The 18500-nt window shown below is 39.8% G+C and overlaps 1 protein-coding gene across 6 annotated transcripts in view; it reads right to left on the bottom strand.

Annotated features, from left to right (window-relative positions):
- Nucleotides 1-4535: 4535 nt before the first annotated feature.
- The window catches only part of Pias1 (protein inhibitor of activated STAT 1), a 144096-nt gene continuing 130131 nt past the window's right edge, over nt 4536-18500 (bottom strand). For 5 of the 6 annotated variants that reach the window (XM_021236903.2, XM_004855588.4, XM_087198865.1 and 2 more), the window contains 5 exons: nt 16234-16364; nt 15621-15801; nt 11123-11265; nt 9495-9532; nt 4536-6585 (listed from right to left, as the gene is read on the bottom strand). In XM_021236903.2, coding sequence (XP_021092562.1) covers nt 6292-6585; nt 9495-9532; nt 11123-11265; nt 15621-15801; nt 16234-16364 — 787 coding nt within the window. In that variant the 3' untranslated portion in view covers nt 4536-6291. The remainder of the gene's footprint in view (nt 6586-9494; nt 9533-11122; nt 11266-15620; nt 15802-16233; nt 16365-18500) is intronic. The other variant, NM_001303302.1, reaches the window with a different exon arrangement.

Genomic DNA, 18500 nt, shown 5'->3' with positions numbered 1-18500 from the left:
TAACTGCCATAAGTCTCGACTTTTGTGTGGAAAGGACCTGCAGTCTGGAGCCCAGCCCAAGTTCCATGCAGTCCTGGCTCTGCCACTTCCGAGCTGTGTGACTTGGGCAGATCATTTCACCCCCAAAGCCTGAGGGTCCTCACAAAAGCTGGGTTCCTATGGCTACACTCTTGGAGCCCACTGAAAAGGATGGAGGTGGCGACTTGAAAATACCCTGGCACCCAGCAGAGCATGTGGAATCCCAGTTCCAATGCCGGTGCTCCTCCTAGTCAGGGCAGTGCCATCACCCAGAGCAGCATGCTGGGGATTTGGAACCACCTTTGCATTTCCCAGACAAAGCTAGTGCTAGCTGAGAACCAGCAAAAACCAGAGACTGAAAACACGTTATTGTGACACAGCCTGCAGTACCACAGGCCCACACAAAAATTCTCATTTCCATCTCAACAGAAGAAGGACGCAGTTCAGGATACACATTCCTAAACCATATGGGAGTGAAGATGCTCATGTTAGGATGAACTTTGCAGCAGCTGAGCAGAGAGAAGAGTGACTTTATGCCTTGCACCAACACAGGATCCTGGGCCTTTCTGATGTTCCTCTCAGAATCCTGAGCCATGTGCTGGGCTGTTAACAGGTAGAGGTCCCAGGAACTAGGATGGTCTGCTCAGGTAACCAGGGCTGGGCATGACCATAAATTACTTCTCTATGATTGATGGAGAAACAAGGGTAGGTAACAGGACACACCCAGCATACAAGGGGCCCGGAAAACAGTAGCGGAAACCCAGCTGCCCCGGGAATCTCCCCGCCTCAAGTGGCTCGTTACACACCAGGAGGAACCAGCTGTGCTGCCTGGGGTTTAGAGGTGCCTGGTGCTGGTCAGATGTGGACTTGCTGCAGGCACACCAGTGAGGGTGGGTGCAAGCTCCAACTCCAAGGATTTTCATCCTTTTAAGTGTCAACATCGGACTGTAGTTCTAATGGTGCCTTCATGGCTAAAGAGAAGCCAATCAAGAAGAGAGGCTGTCCTTTGGGAGGTTATGCAAGACACAAATCTAAGGCTAGGTATTGCAAACAATGTAGGAATCAAACATAAGTCAGTGCAACTCTGCTGTGTGGCTTTGGATCTAACTGAGGTCCTCAGAAAGGAATCTAGAGCCCTGCCAGCAGCGCTATTGCCAATGGGTAAGCAGGGATTCCCAAGAGCTGTAGAGAAGGGTTTTGGGGGTCAGCAGTGAACATCAACCATGTGAAGTTATGATCATCTAGTTGGGGACCTGTGTCTAGAAGGTGGAGAGGCAGATCCAGGTTTTATAGGATCTGAGGCTTAAACAACTTGGCAGCTTTCTTTAAGAATATGAAAAGAGGGCCGGCGATTTAGCTTAGTGGTTTCACGGCCTGCTGCACAAGCACAAGGACCGAAGTTCAATCCCTGGTACCACAAAAAAAAAAGAATATGAAAATAGAGCCAGATGTGATGGCACATGCCTGTAATTCCAGCACTCAGGAGGCTGAGGCAGGAGGATCACTCTGAGTTCAAGGCCAGCCTGAACTGTATAGCAAGACCCTGTCTCAAAAAACAAAACCAAAAAATGGAAGAAATACAGAATGTCTGGGGCTGCTCTCAGAACCCTGAAGAGGCCAGAGCAAGTGAGGGTAGTGATACTTAATCTTCATTACCTTCATGGGAATCCAGCTGAGGGCTCGAGACCTGGGCCTTCCCTGAGGGCTGCTGGATTTCACTGGCAGGCAAGGGTCCCCGACCCACACCTCAGACTCCAGTCACGGACAATGAGAAGCAAATCTTGCACAGCCAACCTGGAATACCAAAGACCACACAGGTGACAGATTCTGACAATGTAGACAGGACAAGAAAAGGAAGCTCTGGGTATAGTAATAAATGACAGTACTTCCCCTCAATTCTTTATTTAATATGTCTATATTTAGGGGTCCGGGATTTAGCTCAGTGGTGCCACCGCCTGCCTTGCAAGCGCAAGGTCCTGAGTTCGATCCCTGGTACCCAAAAAAAAAAAAAAGTCTACATTTATCTGACTGGCCCAAGTATTTTTTTTTTTTTTTGGCCCAGGTATGATTTTTAAAGCAAGTTTTATGGATGTCACATGCCCAGTGGGGACCTGAAGTTGAGCTTGCTAAGCACACACAGTGTGGGATGGTCATTAGGACCTGGGCTCCTCTTCACCAACTCATAGTGGTGGTGAGCTGAGGTCCCAGGACCCCAGGAGAGGCTTTTAGCTCCTCTTGTCCTAGTTTCATGCTCATTCCTGAAATTCCAATTGGTTTACCTAACACCTTGTGCTGTTTACAAAAATAAGCCACAGTGCTCTTAGCAAACTGCAGATATTCAACAGATTGAAAGTGAAACAGAAGCTGTGGTTTATTACAGAGCTAGTCATATTTCAACAAGAAAGGGAATGATGGGCATATATGAATCACTTACCTCAAAGCATGCACAAGAGTATTAGGTACTTGTCATGCTTTGAAATCTATGATTGAAAGGGGCTTTGGACGCACAGAGCATTACCACCCTTCTCATAGGGACTGTCCCCCTGGGTCCCCAGCAGTACTGTTTTACAGAAGACAAATTAACTGAAGGCTTTTCTTTTATTACATCTAAAGAGCTCTACATAAACAGGTAACATTCAATAAGTAAACAATTTTTTCCAATGCATGTAATAAATATTTTCACTTGGTAACTTTTATACAAACTGACATTGGTCTACTATACATTTTTAAAAGCCAGTTTACTGGTTTGGCATGCGGTATGGAAATTCTAAGAGAAAGTTTTAAGGCAATGAATCACAGATTTAAGTTCATGGAATTTATGGTTAAGTTTTATATCTATTTACATATACATTTTCCCCCTTGTTAATTAAACAACAGCAGCACACTCTGGGACCACCAGCTATTCTCCCTTCCTCTTTCTGAAATCTAAGCATTGTGTTTAATTAAAAAAAATTCAACATATATTGATAAAACTAAATTATTACTAAAATAAATTCAAATGTGCTTTCAAAAGTCTTGAAGATCCTGTAAGTTTTATGTATTTAAAATTGAAATTGTTTCAAAACAATGTTCATTCCACACTTATTAATTTACAACTGGAATATATTGTCAACTTCACACACTTGTCTCAAAGGAAACTCTACTAAAAGAACATTTTTCAGAAACTTAAGTAAATCTTAAGTTAGTAATGATGTGGAATTATGACAGTCTAAATTAATAGAAAACTTTAATGCTCATAATAAACTAGTCAACCAAGTGTGGCATGGTTAAATTTCAGACTATATTTTTAAAAAGGTGTCCAATAATGCCCACATAGGAATCAAAGCCATGTCAACCCTGCTAGTCAGCTGACTTTTGTGTGCATATACATACACACACGCACATACACACACACACACACAGTAGTACTATACAGAAATACGAACATATGCACACTATCATGAAAGACCAAGGCCATGGGGCTGCTGGCAACTTGCCTAGAGTCTGAGAATCGCTCTTTGTCCACAGAGAGCACAGCAATGTCGGCCTGGGCTGGGGAGTGAGGGTGGGCTAAGGAAGAAAAGAGAGAAAGTGACTACATGCTGTTTTTTTTAAAAACTTTAGATAAAGATGTAGTATGTGACTCTACTGAAAATTATGACAAATCATGAAAGTCTGAGTAACTCTTATGGACCACGATACCAACACAGGGATAACTATTAACTCACACATTTTAGAAAATCAACAACTGAAGGGAGGAACTCCTCACAGAATGAGTGAACTCAAATCAAAGGATGACTGAATGGGTAGGTCTCTGTGGGGTCATGACCACAGCCACTGATTTCTTCCTATTACTGATTCTTCCCTTAGGTTGGTATAATGCAGGACACGGACACAAGATTAAGCTGCCCCACCCCAGAACTGGGCTGAAGGAAATAAAGTTACGGGTTTTCAACTGGATCATTCAAAGAGCTGCTAATTCAGCATCATACATAAGGTTGTTAATCAGAATTTTCAGACCACCAACAATGACAGAAAACAAAAACAAAACCAAAAAAAGGGGAGAAAACTATCATTTTACCTTAGGTAGTTGAATAGAAGTTTCCTATCGCAATATAAAATCAGAAAAAAAACACTCCACAATTTTAGTAATTTCTATCCCAGTCCAAATTTAGACACAAATTATGATACTATTTGAAACTAGCCTAAATTAGTATGGCAATAAGAGTTCTTGAAGTGTTTACACACCACCACACCAGATTCATTTAAAAACTTAACTATTTCCTGTTTTAACTGACAGTGAAGCTGGTTTTTTTATTGCAAATTGTTTTGTGACTATAACTTGGCCATTGATGTGTGGAATACACATGCATAGGGGAAGACTATGTAATGCACTTGTTACCCACACACTCTTGTTTATAAATACATATATACACACACACATATATACATCAACACCAACTTTTTTTCAAAATTCAAGTCAACAATTTAGTAACAGAGATTGCTGTAAAAAGATATTATTTTTAGATGCCACACAGTCATGTGAACCATTAATTTTATCATACAACCGAAGATATAGCCATTTTAAATTCTACCCGGATTAAAGTAGGTCATTTTGTTAACAAGACAGTTTAAAATGACAAGTTTATACACAAAGGTGGTCCTTCATCAACTCTGAGAATATTAACAATTTTGACAGAAAAATATCCAACCTAGAAAACTGGCAATCAATTATGCCCCTTCTTTATCTTTTCTTAAACCTGTACTCTCAATTAACTGAAATATATTTTCCACAACTGAGAATGTAATATCATCTCTGATGAGGTTTCTGGAACACAAGTAGAAGCACTTTTCCTTCCCTTCAACCCTTATTTCCTGAAAAACAGTTTTCAATATATTTACATGTTCCACTATTAAGAGTATATCAGACTGGGCCGGGGATTTAGCTCAGTGGTTTCACCGCCTGCTGCGCAAGCGTAAGGACCCGAGTTCGATCCCCGGTAACAACAAAAAAAAAGTATATCAGACTGATCCATGAATTTTAAAAAACTTGACTTTCCTATGTCATGCTTGTCATTAAAAGATGAAGAAAAAATAAACAAGGTAGATCGTCTAAGAAATTAAGAACCACAGAAAATGGCTGAGGTTTAAACTGATTTTAAGTTTCAACTGATTATCAAATAATAGATTTCGATAGATCCACATGTGTGGTGCACTGTATTTCCAAAAAGAATTGACTTTTAGGATAAATGACTCATCTCTTACTTTGTGACATAATCCTTCCTCTGTCAGCTGCACAAGACACCCAACAGGGCTTTCTAGGCTATTTTGGCTTCCTACTCTGGCATGAGATCTTACATGAAAACTTGTTACCTTGTGGCCAAAAAAGCAGATATTCACAGACTTGGTTTAAATACACAATACTGGCAATCTAGGTTTAGAATCAAGAACTAGGCTAAAGTGTATTCACAGGTCTGTTAGGCCTACTCCTTACCCAGACAGCATTATTCCAATATCCTGAAAGCATATTCTCAGGGGGTACATAGCAAGTCAGAGAGAATATGTAATGGAGACATGCAACTGGGGTAGTTGTTAGATACTCACATGTAAGTTCAAGACCTTCAAAGCACTTTAAAAAAAGCAGGCAGCTGATAGATGAACTGAATGCAAACTCAGGAGGAGAGGACAGAAAAATACATATAGACACACACACTGAACACGCATACCCATGAGCTATGTCCTGAAAATACATAGGGAATGCATTGGGACAGACAAGATTTATAATTTAAGGCTGGATAAAATATGCACACACACGCCCAAACAAACAAAATGCAAGTCTGTCATTTTTAAAAAATGGAAATCAAACTATCTCCCTACCCCCTCCCCACAACAAAGCCCAAAATTTAAAACTTCATACATGCAATTCCTTTTGTTATTGCAAATAAAATAATGCCATTGAAGTAAAATAAAACCAAAACCATAGGACAAATGAAAACATCTTCAGAATCCAGAAAAAAATGAACTGAAGGTGGTTTGTGGGTGCTTGTTTTTTCTTTTCTTTCTTTTTTTTAAACAAGTATTTTATCAGACAGGCAGTCTTAAATTTATATACAAAAGTAAAACTGAAAATATAGTTTTGTTCTCTGTACATTTCTTTTAATTTTTTCCCTAAAAAAAGGAAAAAAAACCACGCTTGTGAACTTTTCTAGACAGAATAAGGTAAAACAGCATAAAGTTCTCTTCTTCCTGCCCAGCTGAATCCCTCAGGACAGGGCAGGATCAGTGGGTGAGGGCTCAGTCCAGGGAGATAATGTCCGGTATGATGCCGAAGACGGATGCCGCGTCTGTGCTGCTCCTGCTGGCCACTGTGTGGCTGTGGCTCTCCCTCAGGCTGTTGGAAGACACAAGGCTGCTGTTGCTGCCACTGCTGCTCCCATTGGTGGCTGGCAGGGACGTGCTGCCTCCTGCACTCAGCTGGTCGAGGAACATCTGGGAGGAGGTATATGGAAAAAAGCGCGATGAGTGCAGCAGGTCCTGGTCATCGGAGACTGCGGCGGCTGCGGCAGCGAGGAGGGAGGTGTTGTAATGCTGAGGAGGAAACAAGGACAAGGCAGCTTGTTACGCGCACAAAGGAACACATTTTCTTCTTGACAGTTTGAAGTCCTAAATTTAATACACACTGAGTATATCTTGTTGCTGAAATTAAAGAGACATTTTGCAAAATTAAATGGCCTAGGGTTAACGGCTGGATTACCGATCTTGACAGACATTTTCATACCTGAAACTGGAATTTTTGAAATTGTGTTTTGCTTTAATTTGTACTGAAAACAATTCTCAAGATTTTATTTCCAATATGCTTAGAAGTATCAGGACAGAGGACAGTCCACCTGCTTGTTCTTGAGACAGTCCTGCGTTGCACAACGATACAGATGGGGTCTGAGGACTGTTCAGCGACTCTTTTGTTGTGTGAACACCACAGAGAGAGCTTATATACACCTAGGCACACAGCTTCCTACTTGTAGGCTATGGAGCTGCACGGCACACTGCTGCACTGCATCTCCCTGGATTACCAGTGTCCTCCTGTGGCTCCTTCCTGCCTGTGGCTCCTCCTGACCAGGTGATGCTCTTCAGAATTATGACCCTGATGCTCTTCTTAGTGTTTCCTTTGTTCATCACAGATCTGCTTATAAGCAGATAATGTGCCACAACATTCCTCTCTATGAATGAACTTTTGATGTTGGGACTGATGTTTGAAAACTTCTTAAAGATCTTGTAGAGGACCCCAAGAAGCTTCACTATGGATTTTCTTCTTTTTCTTTCCCTGCAGTTTCCACTTTCCTTGGCTCTTTTCAGCAGTGTGTTTCTGGTCCAATTTCAGACTCGTGATTTGTCACTTCCTAAGGCTTCACGTATAGGAGCTCCCCAATGTCATCCCCACCCACAACCAGGCTAGCAAGGTTTGCCACCGATCAACCACAGCCTTGTTGGTTTTTACAACCTCTGCATCTGTGCCAGATCTCTGAAATCAGGACAAGCCCAGAGCGTCTTCTTCCAGAAGCCACTCACACACTTCTTGGTGGCTTCAGTCCAAGCCTAAGGGGCTTCTTTTTTTTGGTGGTGCTGGGGACTGAACTTGGGAGTTCACAGTCATTAGCACACTACTACTGAGCTACAGGCCCAGCTCCTAAGTGAGGTTCTTGATGCAGTCGTAAATGTAATCCTTCCACAACTGTCTTCCTCAGTTGCAGCATTAGCCTGGGCGAAGCTTGTCCTCAAGTGGTAAGTCTTAAAAGCTGCTATTAATGCTCGATCTAGCCGGGGATTTAGCTCAGTGGTGCCTCAGCCTGTCTTGCAAGCTCAAGGTCCCTAGTTTGATCGCCGGTACCAAAAAAAAAAAAAAAAACTCTTGAGGTTGGATCAAAGAGGTGGTATTTGGAGAGAGAAACACCACTCTGATACTGGGAGGAAGATGATCAATAAAAGGAGGATGTGCAGGATCAACAATAAGCAAAATCTCAGAAGATAGGTTATTCTTTGAACAGTGCTTCATTTGATGGCTCTGAAATTCAGAAGAGTATCTTGGAAGGGAGCTGAGTCACACTTGACTTTTTATAGCTCCCGTAGTGCACTGGCCATGTATGCTCACAGAGATGCTTGAAGACCTGGAGTCCTCGCTCTGCCACACCACACAAAGAGTTTGTATTTGCTGCCTGCAACGCCGCTTCTGAGCAAGACTGTTATCCAGTCCTTAACATGTTCACATTGGGGCTGTTGGGCGGCTTGAACCACCAGTGGCACATGCATGACTGTCCTATGGTGGTAACAAGTAGGACAGTCATGCATGTGCCACTGGTGGTTCAAGCCAGCAGGAACGAGGTAAGCTACCCAGAGGGAGCTAGCAGTGAATGCAACATTGTAGTGGGGCCCAGCCTTTTCTTTCAACCTTGACAACAACCTTTTTGTTTTGGTGGTGATCTTTATGGTGCTATGAGGGATATACTTCTGTGTTTGAACTTTAATCCAGGTCTTCAGATGTTCCATGTCTGATTCAGACCCTTCTTGAGTTTTTGTTAGTCTCGCTGTCTTCAATGAAGCAGATAGCTTCTGTCATTTTATTCTTTCTTTCTTTTTTTTTTTTTTTCGGTACCAGGGATCAAACTCAGGTTGTCATTTTATTCTTGCTTTTCAAGTTAGCAGCTAAGATGGAATGGGACATGCCCAAGCCAGCAATAACTAAGAATCACTAATGTTTCATCACCACAGTCCTCAGTGTTTCTATTTTTGGTTCTGGTGATCAAACCCAGGGGTTGGTGCATGCTAGGCAAGTGCTCTACCACTGAGCAACATCTCCTAGCCCCCTCCTCACTGGATTTCATTTCCAGGTGATATGGCCTCTCACTGGCAATATTAGCAGTACATTTTGTATGCTTAAGGGTCATGATGAACATAACAACATGAAATTAAATCAAACACAAAGGGAAATAATGCAATCAAGAGATGCAGTAAACACAAGATGTATGAGCTGCCGTGTAACATGGCAGACCGTTTCGTAGTAAAATTTAGCATACTCATCTATTATCAAAGATTGTGGACTATATAGAATTGTAGGAGCTTTTACACCACTGGATGCACAACAGGTTCATTTATACCAGCACCGCCATAAACATGTGAGCAATGTGTTGTGCTATGATGTTACAAAGGCTATAGTGTCAAAAGGAGACAGAAATTTTTCAGCTGCAGTATGATCTTATGAGACCACTGTTATATATGTGATCTATTCTCGATCTACATGTCATTATGTGGTGCATGTCTGTATTTGGCCAAGAATCCTGCTATAACTATGGAGATTTTTATTTAAATTCTTAAAGCCAGAGCAATAATGAGTATGTTCATTCGGTACTTTCCAAGGAAACTTAACTCTTTTTCCTGGCTACATATTACTGTTTTAAACATTCTAAATATACAATTAAAACAATAGTAATTTGTTCATAACATACCTGATTGTCTCCTGACAAGAATGGAAAGAAATCTAATCCTGTGGGAGAAAAATTGTATTAGTTTAAGAAAAATTAAAGCAAAAACAAAACAAAAACAACCCTCCCCAAATGCTCAATACTTCAAAAACAAATATAAGACTTAAATCCTATGTCGTGTAGAATTTCATGAAGTTAAGCTTAAAGTCTCAAAGCCAGCAGGATCTGCCCTCCCCATGACTTCAGTCAAGGGACATGGGCCACTGCCACCTGCTGCATCTCACACTGACAGGGCTCTCATCGGCTCTCCTAAGTGACCTTTCAACGTACTCCAATTTACTTTCCACAAGCACCTTATAAAGTACTGCATGTGATTATTTTTGGCCTGATTTTACAGATGAGAAAGTTTGAAGTTAAAAAGAGGTTAAACAAGTTGTAGCAAAGATTTTCTCTTTCTCAAATTTGCTTACTTACCACCCTCTGTGTCAGATCTTAACTCAGTATCTGCAGTGGCATGAAGAGAAAAGCGCTGAGAACTTACACAAGCACCGGCCCCGACACCCAGCTGTGCAAGTGACTGCAAAGCAGACCCTTCCCGTTCCCCATCTGCTCTCTATCACACCTCATGGGTAATGTGATGAAGAGTGAATAGACCCACATGAATGGCATGTTCATCACGGTATCTAACTGGCTGAAAAATGCAACAAGCAGATGCAGATAAAAACACCACAACACTGCATATATGCTAGGGACTCATCCACTGCCTTATACTGGAACAGATGAAAGCACAAAGGCCTACAAACCATACAGCACCGTGCTCCCTGACAGTACAGTGACGTTTCACATATACGGAAAAGGCATGGAAGCTACTCAGCGACTGCTAAGAGGAGCTATAGCTTTTGGACAGAAGGCTTGGGGGAGGGTGGAATGAAACTTTCATTTTGTGTTTTTGTATGGAATTTTCTACAAAGGATGTATATGACTTCGTAATAAAAATGTTCTTGAGTTATATGGGTAATGTGTAAATTATTAAATTACAAAGATATATGAGAATGACTAATAATTCTTTTTGATAATGGAAATGATTATTATGAACGCAAAATATACAAGTGGGTAAACTGACATTTCAAATTACTTTTAAGAAGGATCAGGCTCAGTAGAACCAAAATTAAAACTTTCAAATGCCTCAATTCAGCATTATCTAAAAGACAGTGCAGCATGGTTACCCACAGTGCTTGCTGCAGTTACCACTAGAATTCAGGAACAAAAATAATTCATAAATATCAAAATTTAAAGCTGAGGGCTGGGGATTTAGCTCAGTGGTTCCACTGCCTGCCTCGAAAGCACAAGGATCCGAGTTTGATCCCCAGTACAAAAAAAAAAAAATTCAAAGCCAAACATTGGAAACCATCCAAACACAACATGCAGAATACTTCAAGGCTTACAAAACTTGTAAGATTACTGCACTACTTTTACCACTGGCAACAAACACTGGCTATCGGTGAAGGCACAATCAAGGAATTGCATCAGTTTTTATGACCAAAATATAATTTCTCTCAATTCCATGGGTCCAAGGGCTGTTCTCCCAAGAGGACTGCAGAGATCATAGGCACCCACAATACAACTTGACAATACAGAGAACTGTGACTCACCTTGTAAGTCATAAGGCATGGGTGTCATGTGGAAAGGATGCCTGTAGTCTTGGATGAGAGAGGTGTTGATGTAGCTCGTGTCTACAGCAGGAAGGCTTGGGGTGCGGGATACTGGAGATGCTTGGTGTGGAAGACTTAAAATGCTGTAAGAATAATTTTCATGAGTCAGTTTAATTTTTAAGTTTAACAAAGGGGTTGCCTCTCAGAATAACCCCTGGTTTTTATGCTGGAAATAAAAACAAAACAAAAACAGGCATAATGACATTTAATTTAGACTATCTGTAATTATTAAGAAATAATTAGTATGGCAGGCATGGTGGCGCACACCTGTAATCTCAGCACTCAGGAGGCTGAGGCAGGATGATTGCTTAGAGTTTGAGGCTAGCCAGGGTTACACAGTGAGTTCAAGGCCAGTCTAAACTACACAAGAAGACCCTGTCTCAAAAAACTAAATAAAGAAATAATTTGTATATCAAACAGCATTTTGCAGAGGCTGCAGGGAGAAGTGGATGGATATGATGGTGTCCAGCATTCACAAGCCAACATTATCTTTGGAACAGCATCACCTATACTCTCAGAATGCAGGGGAAAGGAACCTCTGAACCACTGCAACAGGATGTGAGTGGAAGGCATCTACAACAGAGAACATTCTGAAAGCTTCTCACACTAGGCACTGGAGGGCTGGCTAGTGAGAAAGGTGAGTATGCCCCAGCAAAGAAAAACACACAGACAAGGGTAGAGAATGCAACACTCTAAGCAGTCAGAAGTGAACAGCTGGCCTCCAGACTCATAAAACTGATGAGAATAAAAACTGAGTGGTTTATCTTGGTGTACCCGATGCCCAGTACAGTCATTAGCACATTGTGTCCACAGAAACCTTGCTGAAGCCAGCAAGATAACACAAAAGAAATGCTCCAAAATGTATAGGTGAAGAGTTTTTAAAGGAGAATAGTTTAACTAGAAAAAGAAAAACTGAAGGACTTTACAAAAACAGTGAAATATTTAAATAACTGGGAGGTAAAAAATTTTTTTTTCTTTACCAAAAATTAAGAAACATAAAGGTTAAACTGGGTGTGACGGCACACACTTATAATCCCAGCACTCAGATCCCTGCAAATTCTAAGCCAGCCCGGTCTACACAGTGAGTTCAAGAGATCTTGTTTCCAAAAAACCAAATCAAGAGCTGGGAATTTAGCTCAGTGGTGCCTCAGCCTGCCTTGCAAGCGCAAGGTCCCCAGTACCAAAACAAAAACCAAAAACCCCACTAAATCAAATCAAACAAGAAAACCAATCAACCCAGCCCCAAGAAAGAAAAGAAAAGAAAAAAAGAAAAGCAGGCAGGCAGACAAGGGTTACATGTTAGGCAAACCATAACAGACTAACAGTTAAGGAAGCTATAAAAAATAAAGAGAAATGAAGAAATAAAGCAACTCTATCTCTCAATACTTCGTGTAAAGCACTTGGGAGTGTGGGGATGTAATTTCAATGATACAAAATATTTCAAAAGCTGCCAAGGCTGGATTTCCAGGAACAGAGTTCTAGTTATGACAATCTACCTTATCTTTATGAATGGGCTATGAAGCATAAACACTCTCATCTGCCTAATAGAGTTTCATCAAATGGAAACTTAAACCTTTTACATCTATAAAAAGCACGATGTTCCATTAGCTGTGTCCTCCTTCAATGCCTGAGGGACTATATAAGAGAAGAAAGCTGCTGAAATGCCAGTCTTGAAAATATCTCAGCATACCACACAGTATGGGAAATTTCTATAAAAACTACTGAAGACAATAAAATGTTTTACATTTTAGTGATATTTGCCTCCTCCTAATTCCTAGATGGGTGCTTTTCTTTCAGGTTTGTCATACTATTTTAAAATGCATTTTTACTTCTACACTTCACAATAACAAACAATACACTCTCTTTAAGTTTCTAGTTATTGGCTAATCATTACTGTAAAATGGCTATTAGTGTTGACTGTGGTGTTATTTTCCTTCTAAAGATGTTGTAAACTTTTAGGTCTCTTGTTTTTATCTGAAAATAGAGATAAAAGTCTGACATTTGTGATGCTATGTCTGGAATCAATTAGTCTCTAGGAAACTGAGGAAGTAGTTAATGTATCTAATGTAATTTTCCAAACATAATAAACAGCTATTTTTGGAGAAACAGAAAAGTAAATATCCAAAGAAGAGATGTGAGATTTCCAAAGACTTTAAAATTTTTCTTAAGGAAAAAATATATAGTCAGTAAAACTATTTCATAGCTTACATGTATACAAATGACTATTATTAATATTCTAAAGAGTACAACATAATGCTAGATTTAAACCAAAACTATTTATATACCTAGTTTTATGAAACATTTTAATGGTGCAATTATGGCACTAACAAAAACTTGCACATTCCAAACTCCAAGGATGATCAAGTTCCTTAAATAAAATGTCACAGTAGGGCTGGGGATTTAGCTCAGTGGTTCCGCCCCTTGCCTCGGAAGCGCAAGGTCCCGAGTTCGATCCCGGGTACCAAAAAAAGTCACAGCATTTCCAAATAGCCTAAACACATCTTCTCATATCCATAAGATCATGTCTAGATTCCTTATATCTAATACTTCGTACATGCTATATGAACTGTTGTAATATCATACTGTTTAGGGAATGACAACAGGAAAGAAAAGTCCATACGTGTTTGGCACAGTCACATTTTTTTTTTCCTGAAAAATTTCAATCTGAGGTTGGTTGAAACCATGGATACAGAGGGTCAGCTATGTATTTGGTCATACTGGATTAACGATTATTTATAAATATCTTCAGGCTGGGGATACTACACAGAGGCAGAGTGCTTGCCTAGCATGCACAAGCCCCTGGGTTCAATCCTCAGAACTGAAAAAAAAAAAATCTTGGAACTAAAATTCTATAGATACTTGCTCTAACTATGCCAGTTTCAGGTAATCTGACTTTTCTTTTTGTCCTACTCAGATTTTTGTTCTACTCAGGACATAAGATCAGTCTTGCTGAGTAACAGCCATCAAGGCAAGCTTTTCTGAGAAATGTTCACAGAGCAAGATTACTGTTTAATATTCATGTTATGTTTCTGTATTTAGAATAATGACACCGCTCTTAAAGTTTCCTATCTGGCTGCCTGTATGCTGAGATGAGCTACTCTGAAATGAAGTTATCAAACTGTACAATATGTTCAATCAAAATCTTTTTGTCTCATCATGCAATACCAACTCTAAAAGTGACTGGACTCAGAGTACAGAAATACTTGCTCTTCTTGGTCTGGTGTCAACTTTCCCTCTAAAACCTTGAAAATTTTAACAATGCCACCTATAGACTTTCCCTCTCATCTTTATTCTGTCTCTGGTGCTGCTTGTTGGAAGGTTTTTTGAATAGCTCCTATTCAGTTACAAAAGGCCACGTGATTCTTGATAAACACACTTATTTAATCGGGGGGGGGGTTCCTGAGGAAGGGTCTTGCTTTGTAGCTCAAGCAGGCCTTGAACTCTCTCATCCTGCCTCAGCCTCTTAGTGCTAAGATTACAGGTGTGTACCACCACACTCAGCAAAAGCAGCACATTTATTTCTAGATTCACTATTAGTGTGCTACATTATGCACTTGCAAAAAAAATAAAATCTTTTTGCTGAGAAACACTGATATGTTTATGGGTTAACAGTCTCCTAAAAGGAGTACAGCTGGAGTTGTGCTACTAGATTTACCACCCCCTACAAAGTGTTACACTCTATGGTTAGGGCTGTACGTACTCATTTTACTACATCCATGCTTAGGCTAGTTTTTCTTTTCTTTTCCTTTTTCCCTTTGACTCAAGATCCCTGAATACGTGGGATCACAGGCATGCACTGCCACACCCGTATAAAAGGGTATTCCACACAAAGTATGTAACAGCATTTTATGAACTGAAGCATAACCAAGGTACTACATTAATACTGATATGAGACTAATGGAAAATATGGCAAATAAGTCTGCAAAATGGAAAATTTATGTACTGTAATGCAAGTTATCTATGACTTCCAACCTTATACATATCCTGGGGGCAGGTCTGAATTATTTGGTCTCCCTCAGCTTTCCACTAGAAACACTGAGCTTGAGGTTAATCTTAAAGCATATTTTCTAGTTTTTAGCAAATGTTCTAAATCCAATGCACAGCATAAGAATCACCAGGGAACTTTCTAGAAATTCAAGTTTTCTATGTCTCTACTTCTGGCTTAGGACAGAGGAGCAACATGTACTTCAATAAGCTCTCAGTAATTCTGATGTACACCACAGTTTGAAAACTACTCTGTGTACTAGAATCATCTTTTGATAGTTAATATTGTATCTAAGTGGCCCTTTTAATGTTAATGCACTACTCCAAGCTCTGAAGAATATCACACACTTGGGAAAAATACAATTAAACATCATTTTATCAGGCAGGTCTTTATTCCCTATTTACCAAATTAATTTTCCAATTTTTACCGGGGGAGGTGTGTCTCAGCACTCACCCTTTATTGTTTAGTGGTGAGGTGGGAGAAAGGGAAGGACAGGTTCTCTTGGCAGATGGCTCTTCCTCCTCTTCATCAGATGAGCTGTCTATGGTTAGGTCAATAACCTCGACTTTCTTGTTTTTACTGGAGGACTGGTTGTGAGAAGCCACCTGATGCTCCAAAGTGGAACTCAAGCATCCTGTGTGGGAAGGATTAAAACACAAGGCAAATAAAGTACTCTTTCCTCGATGTTCCCTCAATTACTCTATTAGCTGAAAACCTATAGTGGTTCTGTTCTACTATATGTAAAACTACTATTTATTATTGGTTGTTAAATGATTATTTTAGAAAACAGTCAAAATGTACGCTTTATGTCCACTTCAGAATAAAAGCAGTTTGAGAGCAGAAACCATGTATCAAATATATTTATCTGTACAGTATCTGACATGTTTAGGAAATACTAACATTTTTAAAAACCTGCCCTCCTTCTAGCCAAAACACATCAAAAGTCATATGTCGTATATACACACATTTGAAAAAGGAGCATAGCTACTCTGTACCAAATCTGTTAAAATTTAAAAGGGTATTGTTTCCTTAGCATGACTTCATAAATGACTTAATTTTCACTTACCATCAACTCCATTGTAAGAGGCAGAAACTTCCTGTACTTCCTTTTTTGATCGCATTGGTGCCCAAGAGCCATCTTCCTTAAACTGTATTTCATCACAGTCTGTACAGTACTTTAGGATTTCCATAAACAAGCTACAAAAAACAGTTTGTCCTTAGGATATCACATTTTAAGTGAAGATAAACTACTTTTTAATACTACCTTTTAGGGCCAGGGATTTAGCTCAGTGGTTTCGCTGCCTGCTGCACAAGCGCAAGGACCCAAGTTCGATCCCCCAGTACCCCAAAAAAAAAAAAAAAAAAAAAATACTACCTTTTAAATATTCAGACCCTGTATGTTTTCTACAAGTATAAATGAGGAAAGTAAAACAGAACAGGTGAATTATATCTGCTCTCAAAACTGAGTGCTAAATAAGAACATATTGGCACATTTATTTAAGGAAGTATATAACCATGAAAAATGACATTGTCAAATATTTCTAAACATGGAAAAATATTCACAAAAATGTGAGACAGGGGAAAGAAAAAACTAAATTTCAAAAATGAAATTCTGTATGACTGGTATATAAAAGGCAGTTATCTTTTGGTGACTTTGTGTTATTTTTTTCTTTGTAATGTTTTGCTCATTGTAAATTGCCTACAATATATATCTTATTTGATAAACTGAAACTATATATATGTGTGTGTGTGTGTGTGTGTGTGTGTGTAAAAGGATATAAGTCTCCCTGATGACATTATCATGCAGACATTAAAAAAATGCTATTTATAAAGAATGTATATAATTAATTATGGTCAAATTCTTAAGTGATGTTAAATGAAACCAAAAAATTGAAATTTTTCTGAATTATTGAACAATTAACTATAACAACACTATTAACCTAACAATTGTGTCAAAAGAAAACCAAAAAACTATACACCAAAAAAGTTTTTTATTTACTGTGTTTTAAATTTTTTCTTTAAAAGAGTATGTGTATGTACTTATGGCCTGATTTATTATAGGAAAGGGAGGACCTAAAGCTCTATAACATATAGTTGGTAAAATATTACCACCTTCCCCATACTGAAGTGGAACCCAAGGCCTTAGCACTGAGCTTTAACTCCAACTTTTTATTTTTAAATTTATTTTTAATTAATTAATTTCAGTTTTAAAATAGGGTCTTGCTAAGTTCCCCAGATGACTCAGGAGTGTTAAAGGTTACTAGTTTTGGGGCAGGGGATTTAGCTCAGTGGTTTCACCGCCTGCTGCACAAGCACAAGGACCCAAGTTCAATCTCCAGTACCAAAAAAAAAAAAGGTTACTGGTTTTTATTTGTTTATTGCAGTACTGGAGTCTGAATTCAGGGGCACTCTACCACTGAGCTACATCCCAGCCTTCTTTATTTTTTGGGACAGGGTCTTGCTAAATTCCCCAGCTGGCATGGAATTTGCCATCCTCCTGGATCAGCCTCCCGAGTAGAGGAATAACAGGCATGTGCCATCATACCCAGTATAAATGATTATTGTGATGCAGCAGGTGGACAAAACAAAAAAAAGAAAAAGACAAATACAAATAGAAAACCAAAGGAAGCTGTTACTTGGTGTGTTGATCAGTTTTAGGAGCCCTTATAGTGGGGAGACTAGATATGATGGCCCATGATTAAAGCTCAATATAATCTTCAGGAACAGGCTACTGAAAAGCTCAATATTTTTTTTTTTTGCCCCAGTACTGGGAATTGAACTTAGGACCTTGCACTTGCGAGGCAGGCGCAGTGCCACTGAGCTAAATCCCCTGCCCAAAGCTCAATTTTTTTTTTTTTTTGGTACCAGGGATTGAACTCGGGACCTTGGGCTTGGCAAGGCAGGCGGTGGAACCACTGAGCTAAATCCCTGGCCCCAAGGCTCAATTTTTCTTTGCTTTTCTTTTTTTGGTACTGGGGATCGAACTCGGGTCCTTGCGCTCAAAGCTCAATTTTTGATAGGTCTGAGTTAATCAGAATTGCACAATTCTTACATGCATTCTCCAGTATGAACTGCATGTCCGAAGATAAATGAACTCATGTTGGGAAAAGGTGTATTCACACAATGCTTAGAAATATTGCGCTTTATCACGTTCCTGATGACTTGAACCACAGGTGGTACACACATGACTGTCCCACTGGACAGCCACACATGACTGCCCCATTGGACAGCTTGTATCACTGGTGGTAGAAGTGGTACAGCCACACAAAGCCACCTGGCAGTGAGATGTATGAATTACAGCCCCATTGTGAATGTGTTAAATGGTAAATGCCA

This window comes from Heterocephalus glaber, unplaced genomic scaffold, assembly GCF_053883595.1.
Source record: "Heterocephalus glaber isolate CG9 unplaced genomic scaffold, H.glaber_assembly_v1.0 deba00001689, whole genome shotgun sequence".
NCBI classification, from domain to species: domain Eukaryota; kingdom Metazoa; phylum Chordata; class Mammalia; order Rodentia; family Bathyergidae; genus Heterocephalus; species Heterocephalus glaber.
Note: the sequence above shows the minus strand (reverse complement) of the source record. Positions and strands in the feature narration are given on the sequence as shown.